At 33.7% G+C, this 27,031-nt stretch overlaps 2 protein-coding genes across 4 annotated transcripts in view; one reads left to right on the top strand and one right to left on the bottom strand.

Moving 5' to 3' along the window:
- Positions 1–1,500: 1,500 nt before the first annotated feature.
- Positions 1,501–7,467, bottom strand: LOC102806144 (uncharacterized). Its single transcript, XM_006811604.3, has 3 exons — positions 7,109–7,467; positions 5,380–5,495; positions 1,501–4,816 (listed from the first exon to the last, which is right to left on the bottom strand). The coding sequence occupies exons 1-3, from the start codon at positions 7,143–7,145 to the stop codon at positions 4,310–4,312; spliced, it is 660 nt and encodes a 219-aa protein (XP_006811667.1). The 5' UTR covers positions 7,146–7,467; the 3' UTR covers positions 1,501–4,309.
- Positions 7,468–27,031, top strand: part of LOC102806257 (uncharacterized) — a 30,510-nt gene continuing 10,946 nt past the window's right edge. For 2 of the 3 annotated variants that reach the window (XM_085507194.1, XM_085507192.1), the window contains exons 1-6: positions 7,468–7,645; positions 10,796–11,232; positions 12,878–13,785; positions 15,298–15,470; positions 16,914–17,113; positions 21,010–21,066. In XM_085507194.1, the coding sequence (XP_085363320.1) occupies positions 10,816–11,232; positions 12,878–13,785; positions 15,298–15,470; positions 16,914–17,113; positions 21,010–21,066 (1,755 nt within the window). In that variant the 5' untranslated portion in view covers positions 7,468–7,645; positions 10,796–10,815. The remainder of the gene's footprint in view (positions 7,646–10,795; positions 11,233–12,877; positions 13,786–15,297; positions 15,471–16,913; positions 17,114–21,009; positions 21,067–27,031) is intronic. The other variant, XM_085507193.1, reaches the window with a different exon arrangement.

Here is a 27,031-nt window from a genome sequence, read left to right as displayed (position 1 = left end):
TTTTATGTACATCAAAACGTTAAATACTGTATAACTCTAACACTTGTTGGAGTGTTACATTCACAGAATATACCTCCTTCGCTGTCAAGTTGTATTCCTTATTGTCCCATCGAGATATTTTACAACGTGTGTACCAATACCAAGATATAGTTTGTCCTGCTTGGTTTCACAAGAACTATGGGATTTTTCGACTAAATATTGGTTATTAAAACAACAACTCAAAAATAACTGAAGAAAAAATGATGATATGGTTGGAAAATTTCACTATAAAACTAAAACTATAATGAATGTTACAACTAGATACATATATACTGGTATTCTACTAACATCAATTTGTGGATTCTAGAAATGTATTGGCAGAAAATGTTGGGTAATGTTTTCACCAATGTTGCATATAAATTGAAAGGGGCAGACATAGTAATCTCAAAACTGCTTTAGAGAATTGAATATGTAACCATATAGTATCCATTAAGACAATTGATATGATGCCATCTGAGATCTTCTTGTTTAACCACAAGCTTATATCTGCCAAAAACCTAGTTTGGATCAATGTCTGTATATGCACTACAGGCCCGGGGAATAAACTATGAGTTAGGAAAAGTATTACACCCTCTAATTTGTAGAAAGTGAAATATCATTTGTAATGGTGTGAAAGATTGATGACAGTAAAACGAAAATCATGACGTTTACTGTATAGTTGGAAAAAATAACCTTTTCCACTGGCTTTTAATTCTGTTAAAAAAGTTTATTTGCTACTTTGTAAACAATCAACAATAACACACAGGAATCAATATCATACTGACATCACTTACTATTGGCGTTTTTCCTCAGTATTCATATTTAATCTGAAGGCAAAAATTGAAATCCAAGTAGAGATAGATTCTGCACTGATTGCAATGGAGTATAATTCAAGGCACAGATTAAGTTTGAAGTAGAAGAAGCGGATTCAAGTTCAACTGAATATATCACTGGAGTATAGTCTTGTTCTTTAAGAATTAGGTAGAATGGTATTCAACCACTATGAATTTCTAGTGACTAGAAAAATCGTATTTAAAAAAATGATTTATGGATTATGTTCCAAATGCCTAACTTTAGTTTATCATGTGGTATAGTAGTGTATAGTGGTTAATCCATTCCTTAGTTTAACATATAGATAACACAGCATTTCAATTGCCTTCTAAATATGGCAAGTACAGTGTGAGTTTTGACTCGGTGCTCATGGCAGTTACGGAACCTGTCATGGATTCAAACATCACAAACAGTACATTCTCTTTTTGTGTACCCTCTGCAAACCACAAAGTTAAGATATGCATGCATTGCTTTGTGGTAAATGTTATTAACAAGGTGAAGCTCATTCATTTTGGACACACATCTGACATTTGCATAGCACAGCAGCCATCGCTATTTAAATCATAAAGCACTATCTATATACCAGGTAATGTATTCTTGTACATTTTCATAGGCACATACATATAAACACACTACCATAGACTTGAGTAAGTGTAGTAGATGAAGTTTAATATCAACAATAAAACCTTAAATTCCTTATAAATTACATATGGATGGATGGATGGATTATGGATGTTAAAATATTAACTACAAAATTAAATATGCAATGTAGATGAAAAAATATATATTTTTTTCAATATTGTTGTTTGATATTATGATTTATCAAAAACGTTGCATTTGCAGGACACATACCGGTAACAATATTTGTCAAATGAAACGTACCAAAACAACAAGTGCATACTATGTATTAAAGAATGTTATCAAACAAAAAAACTTGGATGCATGTATTGCCCATAAATCATAGTCCAATCACAGTCCCTCTATCCAATGCATTCACACAGTATCAAACAACAATATTAAAATTCATATTTTCATTCACATTACATACAACTGCATGACTTTTGGAAACAAACACCACAAAAAAAAAAATTATCAGCCAATACCAAGATGCACATTTGCTAATGAATATCGTTCCTAAAATATCCTAACTTTTGATATGGCATGTCTTGATCAACACAATGACAAATATGATTCTATAAACCAGCACCAACAGGTCCTTGTTTTTTATGTAAATATGTAATAGTTGAAAGCACTGGGGGGGGGGGGGTATATAAATTGTTTTTTGAATATTGATATGGGTAGGCAAACAATTTGTATTTTTATATTTTTTTTTACTGCCCAAAAGATTAGATTTAAACATCCATATATTACCAGGCAGTTTTACTAATCCCAAAATGTGGGGTCATCATGATGTACTAAACTATTGTCTTAAACATTTCAATGTTTTCATCCCAAGGGTAATTACAGGTTGAATGCCCCCAAAATAACCATAATTGTTCTATCTAGTAGTGTATACATTGAAATAGACATGAACTTCACAGAAATATGGTTCTTCACTCACTTAGAAAGTACATGGTATGGTGATATCGACAGTATTGTCTAACAAGTTTCAATCAGATAATCAATTTCAATCAGTCTATAGCCTTGGTCGCAGTCTTTTGCTGCTACACTACTGTGACACAGTCTGTGCACTCATGGGCAACCGATGAGCTTCTTGTAATGAGATAATAAGTATCAGTAATGGGCAACATACCAATAACAGCAAAAAGAAAAAAACAGGCAGAGACACAGGCTTGAAATCGGGTCTACAATCTCTAATGAGTTTCAATCAGATCAATGTGTGATAAACAATTAACCCTATACAATAAACTTAATAAACCATATCTTATATTTAAACCAATGAATGATCATGAGTAATCAATATAAACATCAAATATGCTCACCAAGTCCTAAAGATGCAATAAATCTCTTGAAAAACTTGTTTGTTTTAAATTATTTTAATAATAAATTTAACTTGAACTGTATATGATGACCAATCTCAATTTCACTTCTAATATAAATAAATTCTATCCATTTTAGCAACTACATGGCAAATATATGAATTCAAAATTCCAGAAATTATCAGTGTTTTGCCTTTGATTAATTTTGATTACTGTCCAAATGAGTTTTGAGAAAGCAATTATCCCTGCGCTGTATATTATGTGGACCTTGTCTTGAATGACTGCATTCTGTTCAATTTTATGGTTAAAATAAATTTGAAACAAATTATAATTTTCTATAGTCCATCACTCAGCTTGGTCAGGTACATCTAGTACGGTGGGAATGTTTATCTGGGTTTTTCAAAATAAACTGAATTATACACCAAATGCACCATTCACAGTAAATTAAATAAAGAATGCAATATGACACACAAACTGTATATATTTAAGAGATTTTTCCTTGTCTCTAACTTCAAGTCACAAACAAATTTAAGATATTGTGTACCAACGTTAAAGTACTGTAAATTCACTGTCTTAAATACTCAAAATGAAATATTCACTGCTACCAGTTAAAAAAAATGATGGCAGTTTTCCTTGACTCACAAAATTTGAGGCATTTGTCTTTTGAATTTAAATTGGCATTAGGGTATTTAGTAAACACAAGACCAATATAAATTTAAATTTTACATAATCGATAGACCTGTACCTAGATTTGATTCAAAGATGCACACAGCAGTCAAAAAGTCTGGGACTAACTCAGTTCACTCCCTTTCACAAGTATATAGACTTTTATAAATATTTTCCCTTCAATGTGATCAACCCACAACCTAGATGCAATAAAAAACTTCCCACTAACTTGAATAGGCTCCCCCTTAAAGCCTAAATAGACCCAATGTTCAATCTAAACCTCCAAACTGGATACATTGTACTAGCACCTCCAAACTGGATACATTGTACTAGCACCTCCAAACTGGATACATTGTACTAGCACCTCCAAACTGGATACATTGTACTAGCACCTCCAAACTGGATACATTGTACTAGCACCTCCAAACTGGATACATTGTACTAGCACTTCCAAACTGGATACATTGTACTAGCACCTCCAAACTGGATACATTGTACTAGCACCTCCAAACTGGATACATTGTACTAGCACCTCCAAACTGGATACATTGTACTAGCACTTCCAAACTGGATACATTGTACTAGCACCTCCAAACTGGATACATTGTACTAGCACCTCCAGACCGGATACATTGTACTAGCACCTCCAGACCGGATACATTGTACTAGCACCTCCAAACTGGATACATTGTACTAGCACCTCCTGACTGGATAAGAGTATTGATGTAGTTTACCAGTTTAAAGTCTGAGGCAAGTTTGTAAGTAAGCCTTAATATTTGGATTTATGATTGATGTAAACAATTCAAGACAATGTTTATAGTTTGAATATTCAGTTCATTCCGAGTGGTTACAGGCTACCATTTACATTTCATTCTTGTCATGGGAACCTTTTTCTTCTTGCCAATACACATATCACACACCCACTCTGCTGACTGTTCAGCTGTTAGTAGCGTATATGCGGCCTCTGTCATTCCTGTACATATCCGATGGAACCAGAAATTACAGCTACTTTCACACAATATGGCGTCATCATTGTCATGGACTTCTCTGTGGCAGATACCACACGGATAGATGGCAGGTGCATTTGGATCATTAGGGTTAATAATGATTGGCTGCAATGGTATGTTACCTTGGGAACCAGAATGAGCAACATTTGTCAACAGAGGCTGCTGTGACTGCTGCTGGTTGAATGAGTTCATGTTTGTGAAATTGTTTGTTGGGCAGTTGTTTACTCCAGTATTTTGATTCATGCTGTTTGGTAGTTGTCGAGCGACACTGATAATTGGAGACCGATCAGCAATTGATGGTTTTGGAGTTAATACTTGGAGTGAAGAAACAAGATCTGGCAAAGGACTGGCTACCTGTACAAGAAATAAATGAAACATCTGATCATTAACCGACTTTAACAGGACATTATCATACTTTATCATGCATGCAAGTGTGCTACCGGTATCTACGATTTCTACTGTTATAAGGAGTGTAAATATCATGTGTTACTCCATGTTCCAAATGTCAGTCAAGTGATTGGTGCTATTTTATATTTTCATTCAGCCTAGTACTACTTTTATGATTGCCATACAATCAGCTGGTCAGTGTTAACAATTCATTTGAAAATTTTAGCATTAATCTCAAAGCATTTTAGTAAAAAATATTAAAATATTGTTCCTCAATTATGTGCAAGTATTTCTGATGTTTTTCAATAAAACTATGTATTTCCATTTAATATATGTGAGTTTGTCGATGTTGGCTAGTTCAACAACTCTCTTTTGCAGCTCTCTCTGCAGATGACAACAATGGAGAACTGAATATTGAATTAGTTAAAAAACAAAATATTAGCAACAGGTGATGGCACACAAGAGTTCTGGGATTTAGCTAGTGGTTAATTAATCAATTATTAATTAGAAGCTGATAGAAACCTTGTTACCTCTTTAATAACTTTCTTTTTCTTCTTACTTGGACTTGGTGGTTGATTTGTAGCAAGACTCTTCTGATGATGATCTATGCTACTGCTGCCACCCTCTTGATCACTATCATCAGAAGCTACAACAAATCAAATCACAGAAAGCTTAGAAAGAACTCTTGCACTAAGTACTGGTCTGTATTAAAGGTGTAGCATGTTTTTTGGGACTTTTGGGACTTCAGAGCTGCATTTAGACAACAAGAATACACATGTATTATATGATAAACAAACAAAATATAAACATGTAAGAGTTTTTTCATCTGAGAAAATGTTTTTTTTTTTTTTTCTATTCTGATTTTGTTTCAATTTACAGTAGTATCCAGACAATGAATCCTCGATACATGGAAGCTCACTGAGCTTGCTCTTCATTTTTAAATACAATTTTAAGAGCCTGTTTCACTGTACTGTTTTAGTGTGCCCAAGGCTAGCCCGAATTTTTTTTTGTATATATAAACAAGATAAAAATTTGGTTTGCTTGCACAGTCAAAATGTCATCATTTAGGCTGGATTAAAATGTCCTACTTTCTTTGGAATATGGATTTGTTATGTTAGAAGTGTCCAACATGGCGGACTTCAATATACTGTTTCTATTCCACATATTCTGTATTTACATAGAAAATCTTGGTGAAGACACAGTGTGCATCATTGGAATGGTGTCTTCCTCAAGTTTTTCCCAACTAATCTGAATTGCGAGAAGAGTCGGTACTAACGATCAGTTTAATTTGATTTTTGAATATGGTTATGTTTGAACAGTTAAACAGAAACTAGGGGAGACCTACATGTATCTGAATACTAGAATGAGACAATAATTGGTAGATATAAATAGTAAGGACACACACAATTATGGCTTCAAAATCCACTGCAACATGATATTTGATGATCAATGTGAGCACATCCAGGGAAATTGTTCTCAAGAAATCAACTGTTATTTTGCTTTGGTATAACTGTATTGTTTATAACCATAGAACTAACATGTATGCTTCCTGGTTACTGTGATTGATTATTGGATAGAAGGCATGATTTCGGCCTGATGCAGGGCCAGGCGTATGAGAACTCAACCCCAAGATTTATCAGCTGGGTTAAGCCAAACTTGTTTACACACAGATTGTTTCTGGCTCAAGACGTTAGGCTCCAATAAAATGCAGTCATGTAAACAAGGTAAACAAGTCTAGGATTTTGCTTTTTTCATAAGTCAGTGAAATTTGAACAAAGGATTTCATGATTTACAGTGTTCAGTTGGGTCTGTGCAAAGGGAATCTGTGTGACTTCTATACTAGCATTTCCTGAATCTTTCACATAAGTATTTGGCTATAGACAAAAGTCAACGAAAATGAGTTGTATAAAAAAAAAACATGAAATACATGATCAAAATTCAGGTAACGACATACATGTATTATTGGGAAATGTTAATTTCCTCATAATTCTGTTTTGTTTTGCATGTTTTGACAATCACATAAGCCCTGTATATTGGTTTTGCATGATTTCTATATATATTTTCTAACTTTACATTTAATGTGATGTTTCAATTCAGCAACTGGTAGAAGTCACCAAACAATGAGAATTTATTTGATATCATCGTGACTAAATGAAATCTTGAGCGTGGGCACGTTTCACATTGTTTTGTTTACAAGCAATGCCGACCAATTCCCATCAAAAGAATGGAAATTGTGACTTTCTGATATGCTATACTTACACCTAAATCTCTTGGGGAGACGTCTCTCTCTTGGCATCAAGTCTAGTCAACCAAATCACGACACAAATGCAAACGGTAAAGACCGATAACCTGAACGACATTTGACAACGTTGACTTCCTCGATGTTGGGAAGTTTCAACATGGCGCTAAGGGACAAACTATTTTCAAAAAGGGGTAACTCGACGGATATGCTGCCTCCATACAATGATTTGCATTCCAATAAAGTGTAACATACACTTTTCGCCAATATACTAAATAGAAAATTAAATTCCTTGCGCAAAACTGTTGTATTACACTCAGAGAAGCTTCATATATTAGTTCACAACCCCCACACTATGAATAAAATAAGCTGCGTTGTGTCACATGATCGCTAACCTTTGACCTTGACTAGAGATATTTTGGTAGCAGGGATGTCCGATGTCCGTTTGTGTGTATAGGAATTTCTTCAAGCAGTAGGTGACAATTTTCTCGCAGATGAATCTATATTTTCAATATGTGTAAATAAGATACTGCTGAAGCGGCAAAGTAAAAGCTGAAGTAAGTATTTTACGGATGTTCTCAAAAAATGTCATAAAAAGAACATGGCAGTGCATTACATTCACAATCTAAAAACCACTGTTGCACCTCTGTGATTCATGGCCATGATCTCGTCCTTTTAAGTTTAGGTCGATTAACAAAGTTTATAATTTATTTTCAGCGACGTTGGATTTTTCTTGACCAGTATAAGTTATTAAAGGTAGTTTAGACCCGCTTCTTCCGTTTGACACAAGAATAATGGTTTCTGTCGAGTGAATATATTTTTAGAACAGGTACTAAATTCAATCGTGATTTTTTGGAGAGACCTTTATACTGCAGTACTTTCTGTCAGTGTCATGTCAATAAATATTACTTACTGTCTCATTATCGAATAAACATGATGCTTTGCATAGTATAGAGTAAAAATGTGTCATTTGCATTTACTCTACAGAAAGTTATTCTCACATCTCTGGCCTCTGTGAGTGGAGACAAGACAATGTGTGGAATCATTCCCACATTCTGTAAACATTATTTGAGCATAGAAAGTACATGTAATAGGATAGGAGAGAGGACGCTATTGTTATTTCCTGTTCCATGACCACTTTGATTTATTTACTTGGTAAACATATTTCCTCACTGTAATATGTGAACAATTAAAAAGTCTTTTTCAGCGAAAATTAATTCCAGCTAAAATAAAGTATAATATATTTAAAAGTCAGTTTGTCATGATTATACTGGAAACAAAATGGCCAAACTGTTTTTTCAACATTGCATAGCACTTACAATCGACTGACCTTACCCCGTATCTAAATATGTCTGGTACAAATCCCTACTTGGACCGTTCAAATACTTCAGGTGACAACAGACTGTGTTTTTTCCGTTTTCAAACTGAAACAATTTTACTACAAGAACAAAGCAGTCTATCTAGTATTTCTGTTGGCAGCTTTTGCCAATGACATCATGTAGACTGTTCTGCGCATGTAAAATGCCGCTTCTTATCAAATGCACATAGCAAGTGGGGGGTCATGATTATTTTTCAGTCCCAAAAATCGTGAGTCCAACCCATCTTGTTGAGTAAATAAAGAAAAGCGATGAAGGGTTGAGAAGACAAAAAATAGACAATGGCTTGAAACAAAAGATGTAAATTTGGATTAAAACTCATCTTCTCTCCTCTCCCATTACCTTCCATGATTTAAGTGATAATGTGCAGAGGATGCGTATACCACAAGATATTAAATAATTCACAACATATTTGCATGCTCCGTGCAATATATGGAGTGGTACAGTCTATACTCAACTTTGACAGTGTTATTGCTATTTATTAAATTAGATCAGCATTAAATTTGTAGTTCATAGCGTTTGAAATTTGTATTTTTTGCTTTCATCATCATAATAAGCTTATTTTTGTAAAATTTCATTTGCTGTACACACCACCGTATTGAACAGGTTTGGCAAATTTGACAGTAGTGATGCAAACCAGTACAGACGGTAGATCATTATACTGGTTACACCTATCTTTTTTTGATAAAATGACTTCTTTTTTAACAAACTGTGATGTCCATCATTTTATGGCTTGCATAAATTAAAACAGGGTATCACCCAATTACAATAATGTATTCTTGGTACACTGAAAATATTAGTACATTTACAGTCACACACAAGATACAATGTACTATCCAATGGTGTGTTACATAACATATAGGCAAGAACTACTAGCAGACAACATTTGCAGACAAGAAGGTTGTTTTGGTACATGTAAATAAATGCAGGGAATGCCATCATTGACAGAGTTGACCATAAATTGACTGTCTGTGATATGCAGACCAATCAATCACCTGGTGATATAGTAGAGTACATTTATAAATAAAGTTTTTATGTTGTCTCCAGGGTACATGTAGTTTAGTTTTGCTTAGCAAGTACTCGACAGCTTGGCTGAAAAAAAACACAACAATTTTAAATAACTTTGGTTTGCTATGAATAATAAATAGCAAGAATTTTTTTGTTTTGTTTTAACCACAGTTTCTTCTTCTGTAGGTGTGACTGTAATTTCACTTATAAATACATGTATGAGCAGTCAAATAGAATGAAAATATTGTCCTTGATAAATGTTTAGCCATATTTGTAATTTATAACAAAAATAACTGTTAAATGAATGTTTATTAACAATAATAACTACTTCTGTACACGTATATTAGTGATAAATAAGAAATTACTAATAATTTTATTAATCAGTAAGGATCTAATACTTCAAATATATATACAAGTTAGTATTTGTGACGCTGCAGTTGTCATGTGGATATTGTTTACAAGCTTCCGAACTGTTGACATATCTGGCTTAAGTGCAACCCTACTTGGTAACGTGAGGTTTATGTTTTATGGCACTGTGTAACTGCCTTGATGTGATAACTTGAACAAATTTGTGTAACAAATAAACAGAAATAGTTTATGCAGGATGGTAAAAAGTGAAGATGATTTTTGCTGCCACTGTTTACTCATGCTACTTTGTAAATTTATGGTGTCGTAAACTGCACATAAATATTTAAATTGGCTGTATGGCGTCTATAACTGTACATAAACTGTTTGACAAACAACAACAGAAAGCAATGGCGGTTTCTGCATTGAACTGCAACATACCTAAAAGTTTAAATAGTGCATGTTTCAAAAATTTGTATTTAATTTGCTGATCTTGAAAAAAAGAAATCTGCTTCTCTTTATATTTTTTCAGTTCATTGTTCTGAAAACCTTGACTTTATTTCTTAATTTTTTTAAACTTTCTGGCAGAGGGAAAATAATAATCTCCCAATGTATTAGGTAACATTTTGTATATATCCTCATTGCAATACACCTGCAACATAATCAGTTGCAACTCTTATTTTAAAAATCCTATATACCGGTAATATATTATTTAAGTAGGTCATTTTGTGCCACCTTTTGTCTAGCTGTCAGTATTCCTGAACAATAAATTTAGAATGTTTCATAAAACTGTCCATCACCCCCATCCTGTTAATGGACTCTTCAACAATATATGTCATTTTGCATTAAAATGAGGATCGATGGGGATGTACTTGTTACATGTACTTGTTCTAATATATTAAATTATAATATGTTAATCACAGTGTACATGTATGTATGTATTGTAGTACTGACTCATTTCTATCATTGCCAATGTAGCTGCTTCTTTCAACAACAAGATGTTGAAGACATTAAGAAAAAGAAGAAGCCAAGACAAAGAACTACAGCGACCACATTCTTATCCAGATACCGAAATTGCAAAAGTACCTGAAGATGCTGTAGAAAATCCTAAATCATCCACCAAAGATGTTTATATGAAGTCTGATTCTCTGAAATCTAGTGAGAGCAAACAAGAGAAAACATCCACCAAGTCAGTGGAAAATTCAAGTAAGAAAGACAGACCTGATTCTCTGAAGTCAAATGAGAAAAAAAAAGGGAAAACATCTACCAAGACGGTGGAAAATACAAGTGAGAAAAACAGGCCTTCATCAAAAAGTGGATCTCGAAAAACAAGGTGTGAAGAAACACTTGATAAATTATCACATTTGGTGGCAACTGATAGCACTGATGGCACCTTAGTGAGTAGAAACAAAGATGTAAGTATATTAATAACATTTTTCAAAAATGTTGTTTCAGAGTGCTTTTCGTAAAATTATTCCTCACAAAGTTTTGAAATCACAAACACCTCTAGTAAAAAATATGTAATGCTTGTAGCAAATTTCTGCACATAGATGATTCATTATGACTCAGTGTACTTAGTTCATTAATGAGGATAGATTTGCCTCAAGTATTTTCAACCTGCATGTTGTTAGTTACAGAAAATATCAACAACGTTATCTTGGTGACTTTATAATGCATATAGTGTGATTTCCTGGAAATACATGTATGATAAACATTGAAACCAAATTTTAATGTTTTATATGAATACATGTGTAAAGCTGTTTTTTTTTTTTTTAGATTTTGAGCTGCCATGTAAGCCAAAGCTTACTGAGATCTAATATGTAGGGGTTTTTCTAAATGGGGGAACAGTGGCGCAGTGCCCTGATACTCTCGGCTGGCGCTCTTTTACTGAATTGCCGATTGAATTTTCAAGTCATAAAATATATTTCTTGAGCCGCGCACTTCCGTGCTGTCGTACAACATGAAATCTTTCTCAAATATATTTTTCTCTTTGAAAACTTCCCAGCAACACCAGCTGACAATGTGTCTGGACACCAAATACACTAAAATCACAATATAAAATATTTCAATGGCGATTGATACACTATTAAAACAGCGCAGAAACCTTCTGATATGCCGTTTCCAGGTTGATTCGTCATGTTGTTTCTGTGCTAGCTTGGACTCTCCGCTCCTTCGCCTGTGTGTGCTCCCTCTTGTTAATTTTTTCTAGAAAACCCCTGAATATGGCTAATGTAATTTATATTAGCCTTTAGTAACTACTTAAAATCTGAAATTACAATATTATGCAACCCTATAGCGATGGATGATGTAAGGAAACAATAAGTATAATGAAGTAGGATACCTATCTAATGTGGAATTTTTTAATAATGATATATATGATAAATTCAAATATTACTAATAACATAACAATCCAGTCTCCACGATGGCTAAGTATTGTCGTGACCCAGCGATAACACAGATATGTTTACGTAAATAATGTGGTTAAAATAAATCATACTAGGAATGGGGTTTTATTAAAGCATCTACACATATGAGAAAGGTGAATTTTTGGTACTCAATATTTCAAAAAGAATGTGCACGACTTTGATTGAGGATGTGATTTGTACCGTAATATAAATTTTACTGTATTACAACAGCAAAAATATAAAATTTACTCAAATACATACACAAAAAATACATCGTTATGTGTCCTGATTGTTTACCTCATTACACTTTTTTGGGGGTGGTGGTAGAAGTTGGAAAAGTGATGTACATGTATCACAACAGGAACAGTTAAAAAAGTCATTTTCATTGTTTCCCATTCCCTGCATTTGGCTGAATTGACATTTGATGTCATAACACTAATAACATATTGACAAGCAGTATCATTCTACCAAAGCTATACACTACGGTACTAGTATACATTTTAAGATGGACATCTCATATTGGTTAGTCATGGGTCAGCTAGCATTCATATGAAAACAAGGATTATTTGTATATATTGTATATTCTCCAATAATGCTAGCACATCATGTCAATTTATTCACTTGTGGTGCCACATTCTATATTTATTTTTTGTAGGACTTACCAGAGATCATCAATGAAGTTTACACAATGGCAAAAGTTGAGAAAAACCACAAGAAGATGAAAACTGAGTCTGTGTTTGACACTTTAAAGCAAGTTCCGGGCTCTACTGAAGATGAAGTAGTCAAGACAAAGGCAGTGATGGCACTGGGTTATCTAATTTGGGATAGAGCAGATACAAGTATTGTATATGAAGCTGCTAAGAAAACACATGCGATTACACAGTTACTTAACCAGCTTGTCCCACTGATTGCTTCAAATGATGATGTAAGCTCTGGTTGTTCACAGTCGGATCTACTCCAGAGTTTAAAGCATTATGCAGTTGATGAGAAAAATAAGAAGATCATCTGTGAAGAAGGAGGAAAGGACATTATACCGACCTTCTTGAAATCTGACAAACCTGCAGTACAGTCACTTGCAGCTGAACTGATCTGTAGTTTATCATTTATTGAGAGTAATAGATGTCTGTTACTGAAAGAAAAGAGTCTTCTGAAGGATTTGACAAAACTCACTCACTCTCCCGATAATCATGTCAGTCGCAATTCTGCAAATGCTTTGTTGGTTCTACAGGATTATATGCATGATGATGTATTTGTTTCACAAGGTGAAACGTCAACAGATGGGCATCAACATGTTGATATCGATCAGGAAATTGATAGCGAAGATGATGATGATGTTATAATTCGGCCAGGATCTGCAAAACGCACTGGTACAACTGAGGTTGATTTACAGCTGAAATCTGTAGCTCCTGTACCACCACCTCCTCCACCACCTCCTGCTGCTGCTCCCCCTCCTCCTCCACCAGCTGCACCTGCAGTCTTTTCTCATGGGCCTCTTCCTCCACCACCTCCAACACAGAGAAAAGAAGGTCATATTATGCTGAGTTACAACTGGGATAATCAAAAGTAAGATATTACTAACTATTTTAACTTGCTGTTTATGCCATGGATATATAATGAAGTAGTGTCCAGAGCAAATGAATTTCTTTGATTTAGTTGTTGAGCTTAGTCCCAAAACTCAATCGATAAAACACTGGCTGCTCTCTGAAATTGCTGTACTAAATGTAAACAGTCAGCATTTAGTTTGGCAATTCTATCGATAACTGACTAATTTACATTGAACTTACTAAGTAATTTTACCGGTGATCATCATGTTAACATCAAACCTATCAAGATTGAATTGGAATTACATATTTACATACAGTGTTTGTTATAATGCTGATAATATTTATTTTAACTGGTTTGTTTAGTAAAAATAGTCAAGCACCTCAATATTTAAACAAGTTATTGTCCTCTACTTAGTGCTTCCCAATAAATGAGTATACTTGCATCTGTAATGTTATCTGCTTTTATTGGAAGCTTATAACCACAGACACTAAGACTATGCCATAACATTTGAACAATAAGCATTGTACATGTATACACAATGCCTAAGTCATGGTATTTGCAAGATATCAAAGTTTTCAGTGTATTGGATTGTCGCAAAGTCTCAAAATTATATGCAGAATATCTACATGTATAGATGACTTCATCACAAAATAAAATAATTGATGTAAAGCAATTCTTATTAAAATGTGTCTGATGCACACCAATTCCTTGATTCATTATCTCTTCAACCATTAGATTTCTTTCTTTAAAATTACACATGGTTTATTCACTTCTGTTGAAATTGTGTCCAAAAAAATGTTGAGCATCAAATATTACATGTATGTACTTTTTAGTTTAGCACTCACCAAATGTAAAATTTGAAAAATCAATGTATGACAGAGTGATGTTTTAAATAAAAAATAATTCAGTTAGGCCACACTGATTTAATTTTATGGATGACATCCTCTGGAGACCCCAAACTAATGCGAGAGGGCAAAAAAAAAAAACCTGCCAAAAAAAAATCCTACTAAAACCATAGGACTCTCCCTGACCGGCGTCAATTGCGTACCAGTCTTCAACAATCCCTCCTTTTTTCCTCTGAACTTTTATGCTCATGTATTTTGGTGGCGTGGTCGCCATGTTGGAATTCCCGGCAATGCAATACACAAGTAAAGAAGGTCATTTAAGACAAAATTGGCAGGTTTGAGGTAGTCGAAAACGAGTTTTACGACAGTTCCGGACAGAAAATCGATCTGTGGAGACTCGTTAGAAATTTTTTTTTTTGAGAACAGGCGAAAACTAATGCGCGTGCGGATGTCATCCATAAAATTAAGTCGGTGTGGCCTTACTATTATGCAGCAAAATCAACAAGGATTAGATGCACATACCATTACATGTAACTAGTTATCCCTTTAGCCATAAGCTATCCCTTTTATGTATCTATGTCATGACTACTAAATCTGGTTTAGTGTTCACAATTGTGTTGTGTCCTAGTATACTTCATATGTAAGGCTTTCAATAAATATACAACTATTTTATTCTGTGCATTAGATTGGTATTGAAGATTAATGAGAAATTAAAGGAACATGGATACAAGACATGGATAGATGTAGAACACATGTCAGACTCCATCTTAGATGCTATGGCACATGCTGTACAAGATGCAGACATTGTACTACTATGTTTCTGTCAGTCCTATCAGAATAGTACAAATTGTAGAACAGGTCAGTATATTTGGATTTAACACACTGTGCTGAATCATTTACTTGGGGTAGATTGAGGATATTCAATCTAATAAATTTAACAAATTATTTCACTTCAAAACTGTTAAATATTGATTTGAACACATGTTATTAACTTTTCAGATTTGTTTTCCTAATAACTAAACTACTAGTAATAATAATTATTTAAGGGAGAAAACTGCGAGGAATAATGCTAAAAATTACATTTTTGTAACAATTTCTATAAGAATCCATGTTAATCTAATCCTAAAAATTTGTAACAAGCAAAGTTTTCCATCCTGTATTATTATGTTTTTTTCCAACTCTAATTTTAAGATATGGTGAACACTTTTACTATAGAAACCAATAAAATTACAATAGAGCAAAAATACCCATTTTCATAGTGGTTTGATCTGCTTCTTGTGGAAAAGTTGTTTTGAAGACCATATATTTGCAAAATTCAAAGAAAATCAGATCATTTAATTTATTGGTAGCCATTTAACTTAACCTGGCATTTCCCCTGTGTTTACTCATTTGGTACAACACTTTGTATTACATTGATTAAGAAATATGAAGCTATTGCAGCTGATTATTATATTATGTAAATTCCACAAAAAAAATGTTTATTTTAAAAAATTCAGAATACCGGCTGGTACATGTGTACTACCATTTAGAGATGTTTTAGATTGTAAGTGCAGATACATTAATTCGGCTTGGTGATCACAATTTAGAAATTGAAAGAGGCAGAAGACAATGACCAAAAATTCCTGCGAAAGAGCGATTTTGTACAAATTCTGTTGAGGACGAACAACATTTAATCCTATAATGTGAATTTTATGATAAATAAGCTGTTTCATGAAATAGGTATTAAAAATAAACTAAATAAAACAGAGAATTTCATTAAAATAATGACTTGCTTTATACCCCTAGAAAAGTTATAAGGTAAAGCAAAACAGAAATCAAGTATATGAAAACTATCACCTCTACAGTGGGAGAATCCTGTAATTAACATTAAATGTTTTTCCAATTAAGCTTTTAACGTCTCTTAAAATTATATTTTTATCTTATCATAGTATTTTTAATTTTTTTTTATTTTATTTATCTTACTGCGTCCTCTGATGGCATAGTAGTGTAATAAAGTTATTATTATTAGTATTATTATAGCAGGAATTGAGTCTTGAGCGACGATAACAACACACCCTAAAACGCACAGGTTCATGGGTAGACGCTTGTTTGTAAACAGAGACACGCTATGGCCATCTGACGCATACGCAGGTGACGACTCTGTAGCTTTAATATCTCTGATGACAGGAAGTATATATATTGTTTATGATACTATCATGCTAATAGTAGAGAGTATCACATTTAGGGTTTCATGTTGCCTTAGATGGTAATAATTAGGCAGATAGATTTATCACAGTGTTTATACTCATTTGTATTGCTCAGAAGGAGAATACGTATTCAGCAGAAAGAAACCACTAATTCCACTGAGAATGAAGTCTTACAGCCCTCAGAACTGGCTTGGTGCCCTCATTGGTAATCAGCTTTATGTAGATTTCTCTGATGGAGAAGTTGTTTTTAATGATAAAATGAAGGATCTGCTTGAACAAATTAAACGACGACAAAGCAAGTTAGCTGATCAGACTGTAAGTATGAATGATAGTGATTTGTTTCAACTGATAAAACAGAGGCACATTTCATGATTTTTGCCTCCCGTGTGCGAAGCACAAAAAGGGAGTCTTTGCAGTTAATGTGTCTTTCTGTGTGCCTGATATCTCAAGAACCATACATTGATTTTTTTATGAAACTTGGTGCATAGATGCTCTGGGCCAATGCCCAGATTTGATTAGGTTTTGGAAAAAAGCCATGCATATTAATTACCTAATTTGCATGATAATTAGCTGATTTTTAGCTGTTCCATGACTGTTCCACTGATATCTAAAGAACAACTCATTGGATTTTGATGTAACTTGGCACATAGATGCTCCAAACTAATGCGCAGATTTTATTAGTTTTGGGTACAAATCTGTGCAATATTAATTACCTAATTTGCATAATGATTAATCAATTTTTGGCTTTTCCACTGATATCTCAAGTACTAATCATCACATTTCAATGACATTTGGTACATAGATACAGACCTGATAGTTTTTAGGGTAATATCAGTACATATTAATTACCTAATTTGCATAATTAATTAATTTTCAGCTTTTGATATTTCAAGTAGTAATCATCACATTTCAATGACACTTGGTACATATTTACTTAAAGACTGCAGACCCCTGATTAGTTTTTGGGTAAATATTTGTGCATATTAATTACCTTATTAGCATAATTAGTTAATTTTCAGCTTTTTGCCTGATATCTCAAGTACTAATCATCATATTTCAATGAGACTTGCTACATAGTTCTTCTAGGACTATGCAGAGACCTGATTAGTTTTAATTGGATATTAATTACCTAATTTGCATAATGTTCCACTGATATATAAAGAACCACAAATTGGTTTTTAATGAAACTTTTAAAGAGAACTATGCAGAGACCCAATTAGTTTTTGGTAAATATTTATGCTTATTGATCACCCAATTAACATAATTAATTAACACTGATATCTCAATTACTGATCATCACATTTGAATAAAATTTGGTACATAAATGCTCTAGGACAATAGACAGACCTGATTAATTTTGGGTTAAAATTTGTTCATATTAATTTTCTAATTAGCATAATAATTCATATTTTTTTTGTTCTGTTCTGTTCATATTAGTTACCTGATTTACATAATTAGTTTTCAGCTTTTCCATCAATATCTCATGTACAAGTAATTATTAATTAATTTTTAATGTGTCTTCAATACTCTCAGCACACGGGAGTTCTTTCTAAGCTTTCTTTGATTAAGACTGACATTTGTAAAAAAAAAAAATTACTATGAAAATAGTTAAACACAGCTATGTTCCTAAAAGTAACAATTTTATTTTTTTCAATCAAAATAAACCACTAACATTACTCACAGTATACTGTTTTGAATTCAAACCACCAATATTACTACAGTGTACTGTCTTGAATTCAAACCACCAACATAACTCACAGTTTACTGTCTAGAATTCAAACCACCAACATTACTCACAGTATACTGTTTTGAATTCAAACCACCAATATTACTACAGTGTACTGTCTTGAATTCAAACCACCAACATAACTCACAGTTTACTGTCTAGAATTCAAACCACCAACATTACTCACAGAATACTGTTTTGAATTCAAACCACAAATATTACTAGTGTACTGTTTTGTATTCAAACCACCAACATAACTCACAGTTTACTGTCTAGAAATCAACCCACCAATATTACTCAATGTACTGTTTTGAATTCAAACCACCAACATTACTCACAGTTTACTATCTAGAATTCAAACCACCAATATTACTCACAGTAGAGTCTAGAATTCAAACCACCAACATTACTCACAGTATACTGTTTTGAATTCAAACCACCAATATTACTACAGTGTACTGTCTTAAATTCAAACCACCAATATTACTCACAGTATACTGTTTTGAATTCAAACCACCAACATTACTCACAGTATACTGTTTTGAATTCAAACCACCAATATTACTACAGTGTACTGTCTTAAATTCAAATCACCAGCATTGCTCGCAGTATACTGTTTTGAATTCAAACCACCAATATTACTACAGTGTAGTTTTGAATTCAAACCACCAGCATTACTTAATTTACTGTCTTGAATTCAAACCACCAGCATTACCTAATTTACTGTCTTGAATTCAAATCACCATCATTAATTTACTGTCTTGAATTGAAATCACCATCATTACTCACAGTATACTGTCTTGAATTCAAACCACCAATATTGCTCACAGTATACTGTTTTGAATTCAAACCACCAACATTACTCACAGTATACTGTTTTGAATTCAAACCACCAATATTACTACAGTGTACTGTCTTAAATTCAAATCACCAGCATTGCTCGCAGTATACTGTTTTGAATTCAAACCACCAATATTACTACAGTGTAGTTTTGAATTCAAACCACCAGCATTACTTAATTTACTGTCTTGAATTCAAACCACCAGCATTACCTAATTTACTGTCTTGAATTCAAATCACCATCATTACTTAATTTACTGTCTTGAATTGAAATCACCATCATTACTCACAGTATACTCTCTTGATTTCAAACCACCAATATTACTCACAATGTACTGTTTTGAATTCAAACCACTAGCATTACTCACAGTGTACTGTCTTGAATTCAAACCACCAGCATTACCTAATTTACTGTCTTGAATTCAAACCACCAGCATTACCTAATTTACTGTCTTGAATTCAAATCACCAGCATTACTTAATTTACTGTCTTGAATTCAAATCACCAGCATTACTCACAGTATACTGTCTTGAATTCAAACCAGCAATATTACTCACAATGTACTGTTTTGAATTCAAACCACCAGCATTACTCACAGTGTACTGTCTTGAATTCAAACCACCAGCATTACTTAATTTACTGTCTTGAATTCAAACCACCAGCATTACTCGCAGTATACTCTCTTGAATTCAAACCACCAGCATTACTTAATTTACTGTCTTGAATTCAAATCACCAGCATTACTCACAGTGTACTGTCTTGAATTCAAACCACCAATATTACTCACAATGTACTGTTTTGAATTCAAACCACCAGCATTACTCACAGTGTACTGTCTTACAGTGTACTGTCTTGAATTCAAACCACCAGCATTACTTAATTTACTGTCTTGAATTCAAACCACCAGCATTACTCACAGTGTACTGTCTTGAATTCAAACCACCAGCATTACTTAGTTTACTGTCTTGAATTCGAATCACCAGCATTACTTAATTTACTGTCTTGAATTCAAACCAGCAGCATTACTTAGTTTACTGTCTTGAATTCGAATCACCAGCATTACTTAGTTTACTGTCTTGAATTCGAATCACCAGCATTACTTAATTTACTGTCTTGAATTCAAACCAGCAGCATTACTCGCAGTATACTCTCTTGAATTCAAACCACCAGCAATACTTAATTTACTGTCTTGAATTCGAATCACCAGCATTACTCACAGTATACTGTCTTGAATTCAAACCAGCAGCATTACTCAGTCTGCTGTGTATAAATCTTGGCCAGTAGTTTTGATCTTCCCTGTTGCACAACTGGTTTAGGTGTTGACCCCTTTTTTGGTGTTCATCTATGGTATGATTTAAATTCTGCTGTACCAATCATGAGTCAGATGCAACAACTACTGGTGATAAATCGTAATTTTGACTTGTCTACTTCCCCATGTAATGTACCTCTGCTAAATGTACATCACCTAATGTACTCATACTGCTTGCATACATGTGCCTGATAATTCAATGCATCTTTCACCTCTCAAAATGCATGATTGAATATACATATATGTGAATATTTCATATGGTTTTTGGCTTGTATGCTTGACAGTTTTTTTTTTTTATCTCTGCACATGAGTTATTTGCAATTATTTCTAATGTAGATTCCTTTGACCGAGCTTGATGCACCAAAGAGCCAAGATTTAGTGGCAGATATCGGTGTAAGTGTATTTTATGTTGCAACTATTTACTTTTCTCTTTTTTCTAGCCATGTTTTCCATTTGCAATCATCTGTATGTTTAGTATCAGTAGTAAAGTCACCTGTTCCACATCCACATCTATGTTTGTGTCTGTACTCAATTTCAATTCAAAAAGTTGTAATTTATGTATCTTAGTCATGCAGTTAGTGTGTAAAAAATTCCATGTCAATTGATACATTGTATATGTGTTTAATATATTATAAATAGAAAAGGAAATACAACTGAGCATCTATTGGCTCTTGAGTACATTCTAATCACTCCTATCAACCATAATTATAAAAATTATTCAACCCAACCAGAAGTACATATAACAATCATACCTGCATTCTCAAACAAACTAACCATGCATACCTATATGTACCAATTATACTGACTATCCGTTTTCAAATAAACTAACCATGCATACCTACATGTACCAATTACACTGACTATCCATTCTCAAACAAACTAACCATGCATACCTACATGTACCAATTATACTGTCTATCTATTCTCAAACAAACTAACCATGCATACCTACATGTACCAATTATACTGACTATCCATTCTCAAACAAACTAACCATGCATACCTACATGTACCAATTATACTGACTATCTATTCTCAAACAAACTAACCATGCATACCTACATGTACCAATTATACTGACTATCTATTCTCAAACAAACTAACCATGCATACCTATATGTACCAATTATACTGACTATCCATTCTCAAACAAACTAACCATGCATACCTACATGTACCAATTATACTGACTATCCATTCTCAAACAAACTAACCATGCATACCTACATGTACCAATTATACTGACTATCCATTCTCAAACAAACTAACCATGCATACCTACATGTACCAATTATACTGACTATCTATTCTCAAACAAACTAACCATGCATACCTACATGTACCAATTATACTGACTATCCATTCTCAAACAAACTAACCATTCATACCTACATGTACCAATTATACTGTCTATCCGTTCTCAAACAAACTAACCATGCATACCTACATGTACCAATTATACTGTCTATCCATTCTCAAACAAACAAACCATGCATACCTACATGTACCAATTATACTGTCTATCTATTCTCAAACAAACTAACCATGCATACCTACATGTACCAATTATACTGACTATCCGTTCTCAAACAAACTAACCATGCATACCTACATGTACCAATTATACTGTCTATCTATTCTCAAACAAACTAACCATGCATACCTACATGTACCAATTATACTGACTATCCATTCTCAAACAAACAAACCATGCATACCTACATGTACCAATTATACTGTCTATCTATTCTCAAACAAACTAACCATGCATACCTACATGTACCAATTATACTGACTATCTATTCTCAAACAAACAAACCATGCATACCTACATGTACCAATTATACTGTCTATCTATTCTCAAACAAACTAACCATGCATACCTACATGTACCAATTATACTGACTATCCATTCTCAAACAAACAAACCATGCATACCTACATGTACCAATTATACTGACTATCCGTTCTCAAACAAACTAACCATGCATACCTACATGTACCAATTATACTGTCTATCCGTTCTCAAACAAACTAACCATGCATACCTACATGTACCAATTATACTGACTATCCGTTCTCAAACAAACAAACCATGCATACCTACATGTACCAATTATACTGACTATCCGTTCTCAAACAAACAAACCATGCATACCTACATGTACCAATTATACTGACTATCCGTTCTCAAACAAACTAACCATGCATACCTACATGTACCAATTATACTGTCTATCCGTTCTCAAACAAACTAACCATGCATACCTACATGTACCAATTATACTGACTATCCATTCTCAAACAAACTAACCATGCATACCTACATGTACCAATTATACTGACTATCCATTCTCAAACAAACAAACCATGCATACCTACATGTACCAATTATACTGACTATCCGTTCTCAAACAAACTAACCATGCATACCTACATGTACCAATTATACTGTCTATCCGTTCTCAAACAAACTAACCATGCATACCTACATGTACCAATTATACTGACTATCCATTCTCAAACAAACTAACCATGCATACCTACATGTACCAATTATACTGACTATCCGTTCTCAAACAAACTAACCATGCATACCTACATGTACCAATTATACTGTCTATCCGTTCTCAAACAAACTAACCATGCATACCTACATGTACCAATTATACTGACTATCCATTCTCAAACAAACTAACCATGCATACCTACATGTACCAATTATACTGACTATCCGTTCTCAAACAAACAAACCATGCATACCTATATGTACCAATTATACTGACTATCCATTCTCAAACAAACTAACCATGCATACCTATATGTACCAATTATACTGACTATCCATTCTCAAACAAACAAACCATGCATACCTACATGTACCAATTATACTGTCTATCTATTCTCAAACAAACTAACCATGCATACCTACATGTACCAATTATACTGACTATCCATTCTCAAACAAACAAACCATGCATACCTACATGTACCAATTATACTGTCTATCCGTTCTCAAACAAACTAACCATGCATACCTACATGTACCAATTATACTGACTATCCGTTCTCAAACAAACTAACCATGCATACCTACATGTACCAATTATACTGTCTATCTATTCTCAAACAAAATAACCATGCATACCTACATGTACCAATTATACTGACTATTCATTCTCAAACAAAATAACCATGCATACCTACATGTACCAATTATACTGACTATCCATTCTCAAACAAACTAACCATGCATACCTACATGTACCAATTATACTGACTATCCATTCTCAAACAAACTAACCATGCATACCTACATGTACCAATTATACTGTCTATCTATTCTCAAACAAACTAACCATGCATACCTACATGTACCAATTATACTGACTATCCGTTCTCAAACAAACTAACCATGCATACCTACATGTACCAATTATACTGACTATCCATTCTCAAACAAACTAACCATGCATACCTACATGTACCAATTATACTGACTATCCATTCTCAAACAAACTAACCATGCATACCTACATGTACCAATTATACTGACTATCCGTTCTCAAACAAACTAACCATGCATACCTATATGTACCAATTATACTGACTATCCATTCTCAAACAAACAAACCATGCATACCTACATGTACCAATTATACTGTCTATCCGTTCTCAAACAAACTAACCATGCATACCTACATGTACCAATTATACTGACTATCCGTTCTCAAACAAACTAACCATGCATACCTACATGTACCAATTATACTGACTATCCGTTCTCAAACAAACTAACCATGCATACCTACATGTACCAATTATACTGACTATCCGTTCTCAAACAAACTAACCATGCATACCTACATGTACCAATTATACTGTCTATCCGTTCTCAAACAAACTAACCATGCATACCTACATGTACCAATTATACTGACTATTCATTCTCAAACAAAATAACCATGCATACCTACATGTACCAATTATACTGACTATCCATTCTCAAACAAACTAACCATGCATACCTACATGTACCAATTATACTGTCTATCTATTCTCAAACAAACTAACCATGCATACCTACATGTACCAATTATACTGTCTATCTATTCTCAAACAAACTAACCATGCATACCTACATGTACCAATTATACTGACTATTCATTCTCAAACAAAATAACCATGCATACCTACATGTACCAATTATACTGACTATCCATTCTCAAACAAACTAAGCATGCATACCTACATGTACCAATTATACTGACTATCCATTCTCAAACAAACTAACCATGCATGTACCAATTATACTGTCTATCTATTCTCAAACAAACTAACCATGCATACCTACATGTACCAATTATACTGACTATCCGTTCTCAAACAAACTAACCATTCATACCTACATGTACCAATTATACTGTCTATCCGTTCTCAAACAAACTAACCATGCATACCTACATGTACCAATTATACTGACTATCCGTTCTCAAACAAACTAACCATGCATACCTACATGTACCAATTATACTGTCTATCTATTCTCAAACAAACTAACCATGCATACCTACATGTACCAATTATACTGACTATCCGTTCTCAAACAAACAAACCATGCATACCTACATGTACCAATTATACTGACTATCCGTTCTCAAACAAACTAACCATGCATACCTACATGTACCAATTATACTGTCTATCTATTCTCAAACAAACTAACCATGCATACCTACATGTACCAATTATACTGACTATCCGTTCTCAAACAAACAAACCATGCATACCTACATGTACCAATTATACTGTCTATCCGTTCTCAAACAAACTAACCATGCATACCTACATGTACCAATTATACTGACTATCCGTTCTCAAACAAACTAACCATTCATACCTACATGTACCAATTATACTGTCTATCCGTTCTCAAACAAACTAACCATGCATACCTACATGTACCAATTATACTGACTATCCGTTCTCAAACAAACTAACCATGCATACCTACATGTACCAATTATACTGTCTATCTATTCTCAAACAAACTAACCATGCATACCTACATGTACCAATTATACTGACTATCCGTTCTCAAACAAACTAACCATGCATACCTACATGTACCAATTATACTGTCTATCTATTCTCAAACAAACTAACCATGCATACCTACATGTACCAATTATACTGACTATCTATTCTCAAACAAACAAACCATGCATACCTACATGTACCAATTATACTGTCTATCTATTCTCAAACAAACTAACCATGCATACCTACATGTACCAATTATACTGACTATCCATTCTCAAACAAACAAACCATGCATACCTACATGTACCAATTATACTGACTATCCGTTCTCAAACAAACTAACCATGCATACCTACATGTACCAATTATACTGTCTATCCGTTCTCAAACAAACTAACCATGCATACCTACATGTACCAATTATACTGACTATCCGTTCTCAAACAAACTAACCATGCATACCTACATGTACCAATTATACTGTCTATCCGTTCTCATACAAACTAACCATGCATACCTACATGTACCAATTATACTGACTATCCGTTCTCAAACAAACTAACCATGCATACCTACATGTACCAATTATACTGACTATCCGTTCTCAAACAAACTAACCATGCATACCTACATGTACCAATTATACTGTCTATCCGTTCTCAAACAAACTAACCATGCATACCTACATGTACCAATTATACTGACTATCCATTCTCAAACAAACTAACCATGCATACCTACATGTACCAATTATACTGTCTATCTATTCTCAAACAAACTAACCATGCATACCTACATGTACCAATTATACTGACTATCCATTCTCAAACAAACAAACCATGCATACCTACATGTACCAATTATACTGTCTATCTATTCTCAAACAAACTAACCATGCATACCTACATGTACCAATTATACTGACTATCCATTCTCAAACAAACAAACCATGCATACCTACATGTACCAATTATACTGTCTATCCGTTCTCAAACAAACTAACCATGCATACCTACATGTACCAATTATACTGACTATCCGTTCTCAAACAAACTAACCATGCATACCTACATGTACCAATTATACTGTCTATCTATTCTCAAACAAAATAACCATGCATACCTACATGTACCAATTATACTGACTATCCATTCTCAAACAAACTAACCATGCATACCTACATGTACCAATTATACTGACTATCCATTCTCAAACAAACTAACCATGCATACCTACATGTACCAATTATACTGTCTATCTATTCTCAAACAAACTAACCATGCATACCTACATGTACCAATTATACTGACTATCC

Source organism: Saccoglossus kowalevskii, chromosome 13 (genome assembly GCF_978046115.1).
Source record: "Saccoglossus kowalevskii chromosome 13, keSacKowa6.1, whole genome shotgun sequence".
Taxonomy (NCBI): domain Eukaryota; kingdom Metazoa; phylum Hemichordata; class Enteropneusta; family Harrimaniidae; genus Saccoglossus; species Saccoglossus kowalevskii.
This window is presented reverse-complemented; position numbering and strand designations above follow the sequence as displayed.

Coding starts and splice junctions, on each gene's coding strand:
- LOC102806144 (XM_006811604.3), bottom strand. CDS start 7,145: ATGCCAAGAGAGAGACGTCTCCCCAAGAGATTTAGGT. Junction 5,496..7,108: donor TCTCCCCAAGAGATTTAGGT/GTAAGTATAGCA, acceptor GATTTGTTGTAG/CTTCTGATGATAGTGATCAA. Junction 4,817..5,379: donor AAAAGAAAGTTATTAAAGAG/GTAACAAGGTTT, acceptor TTTCTTGTACAG/GTAGCCAGTCCTTTGCCAGA.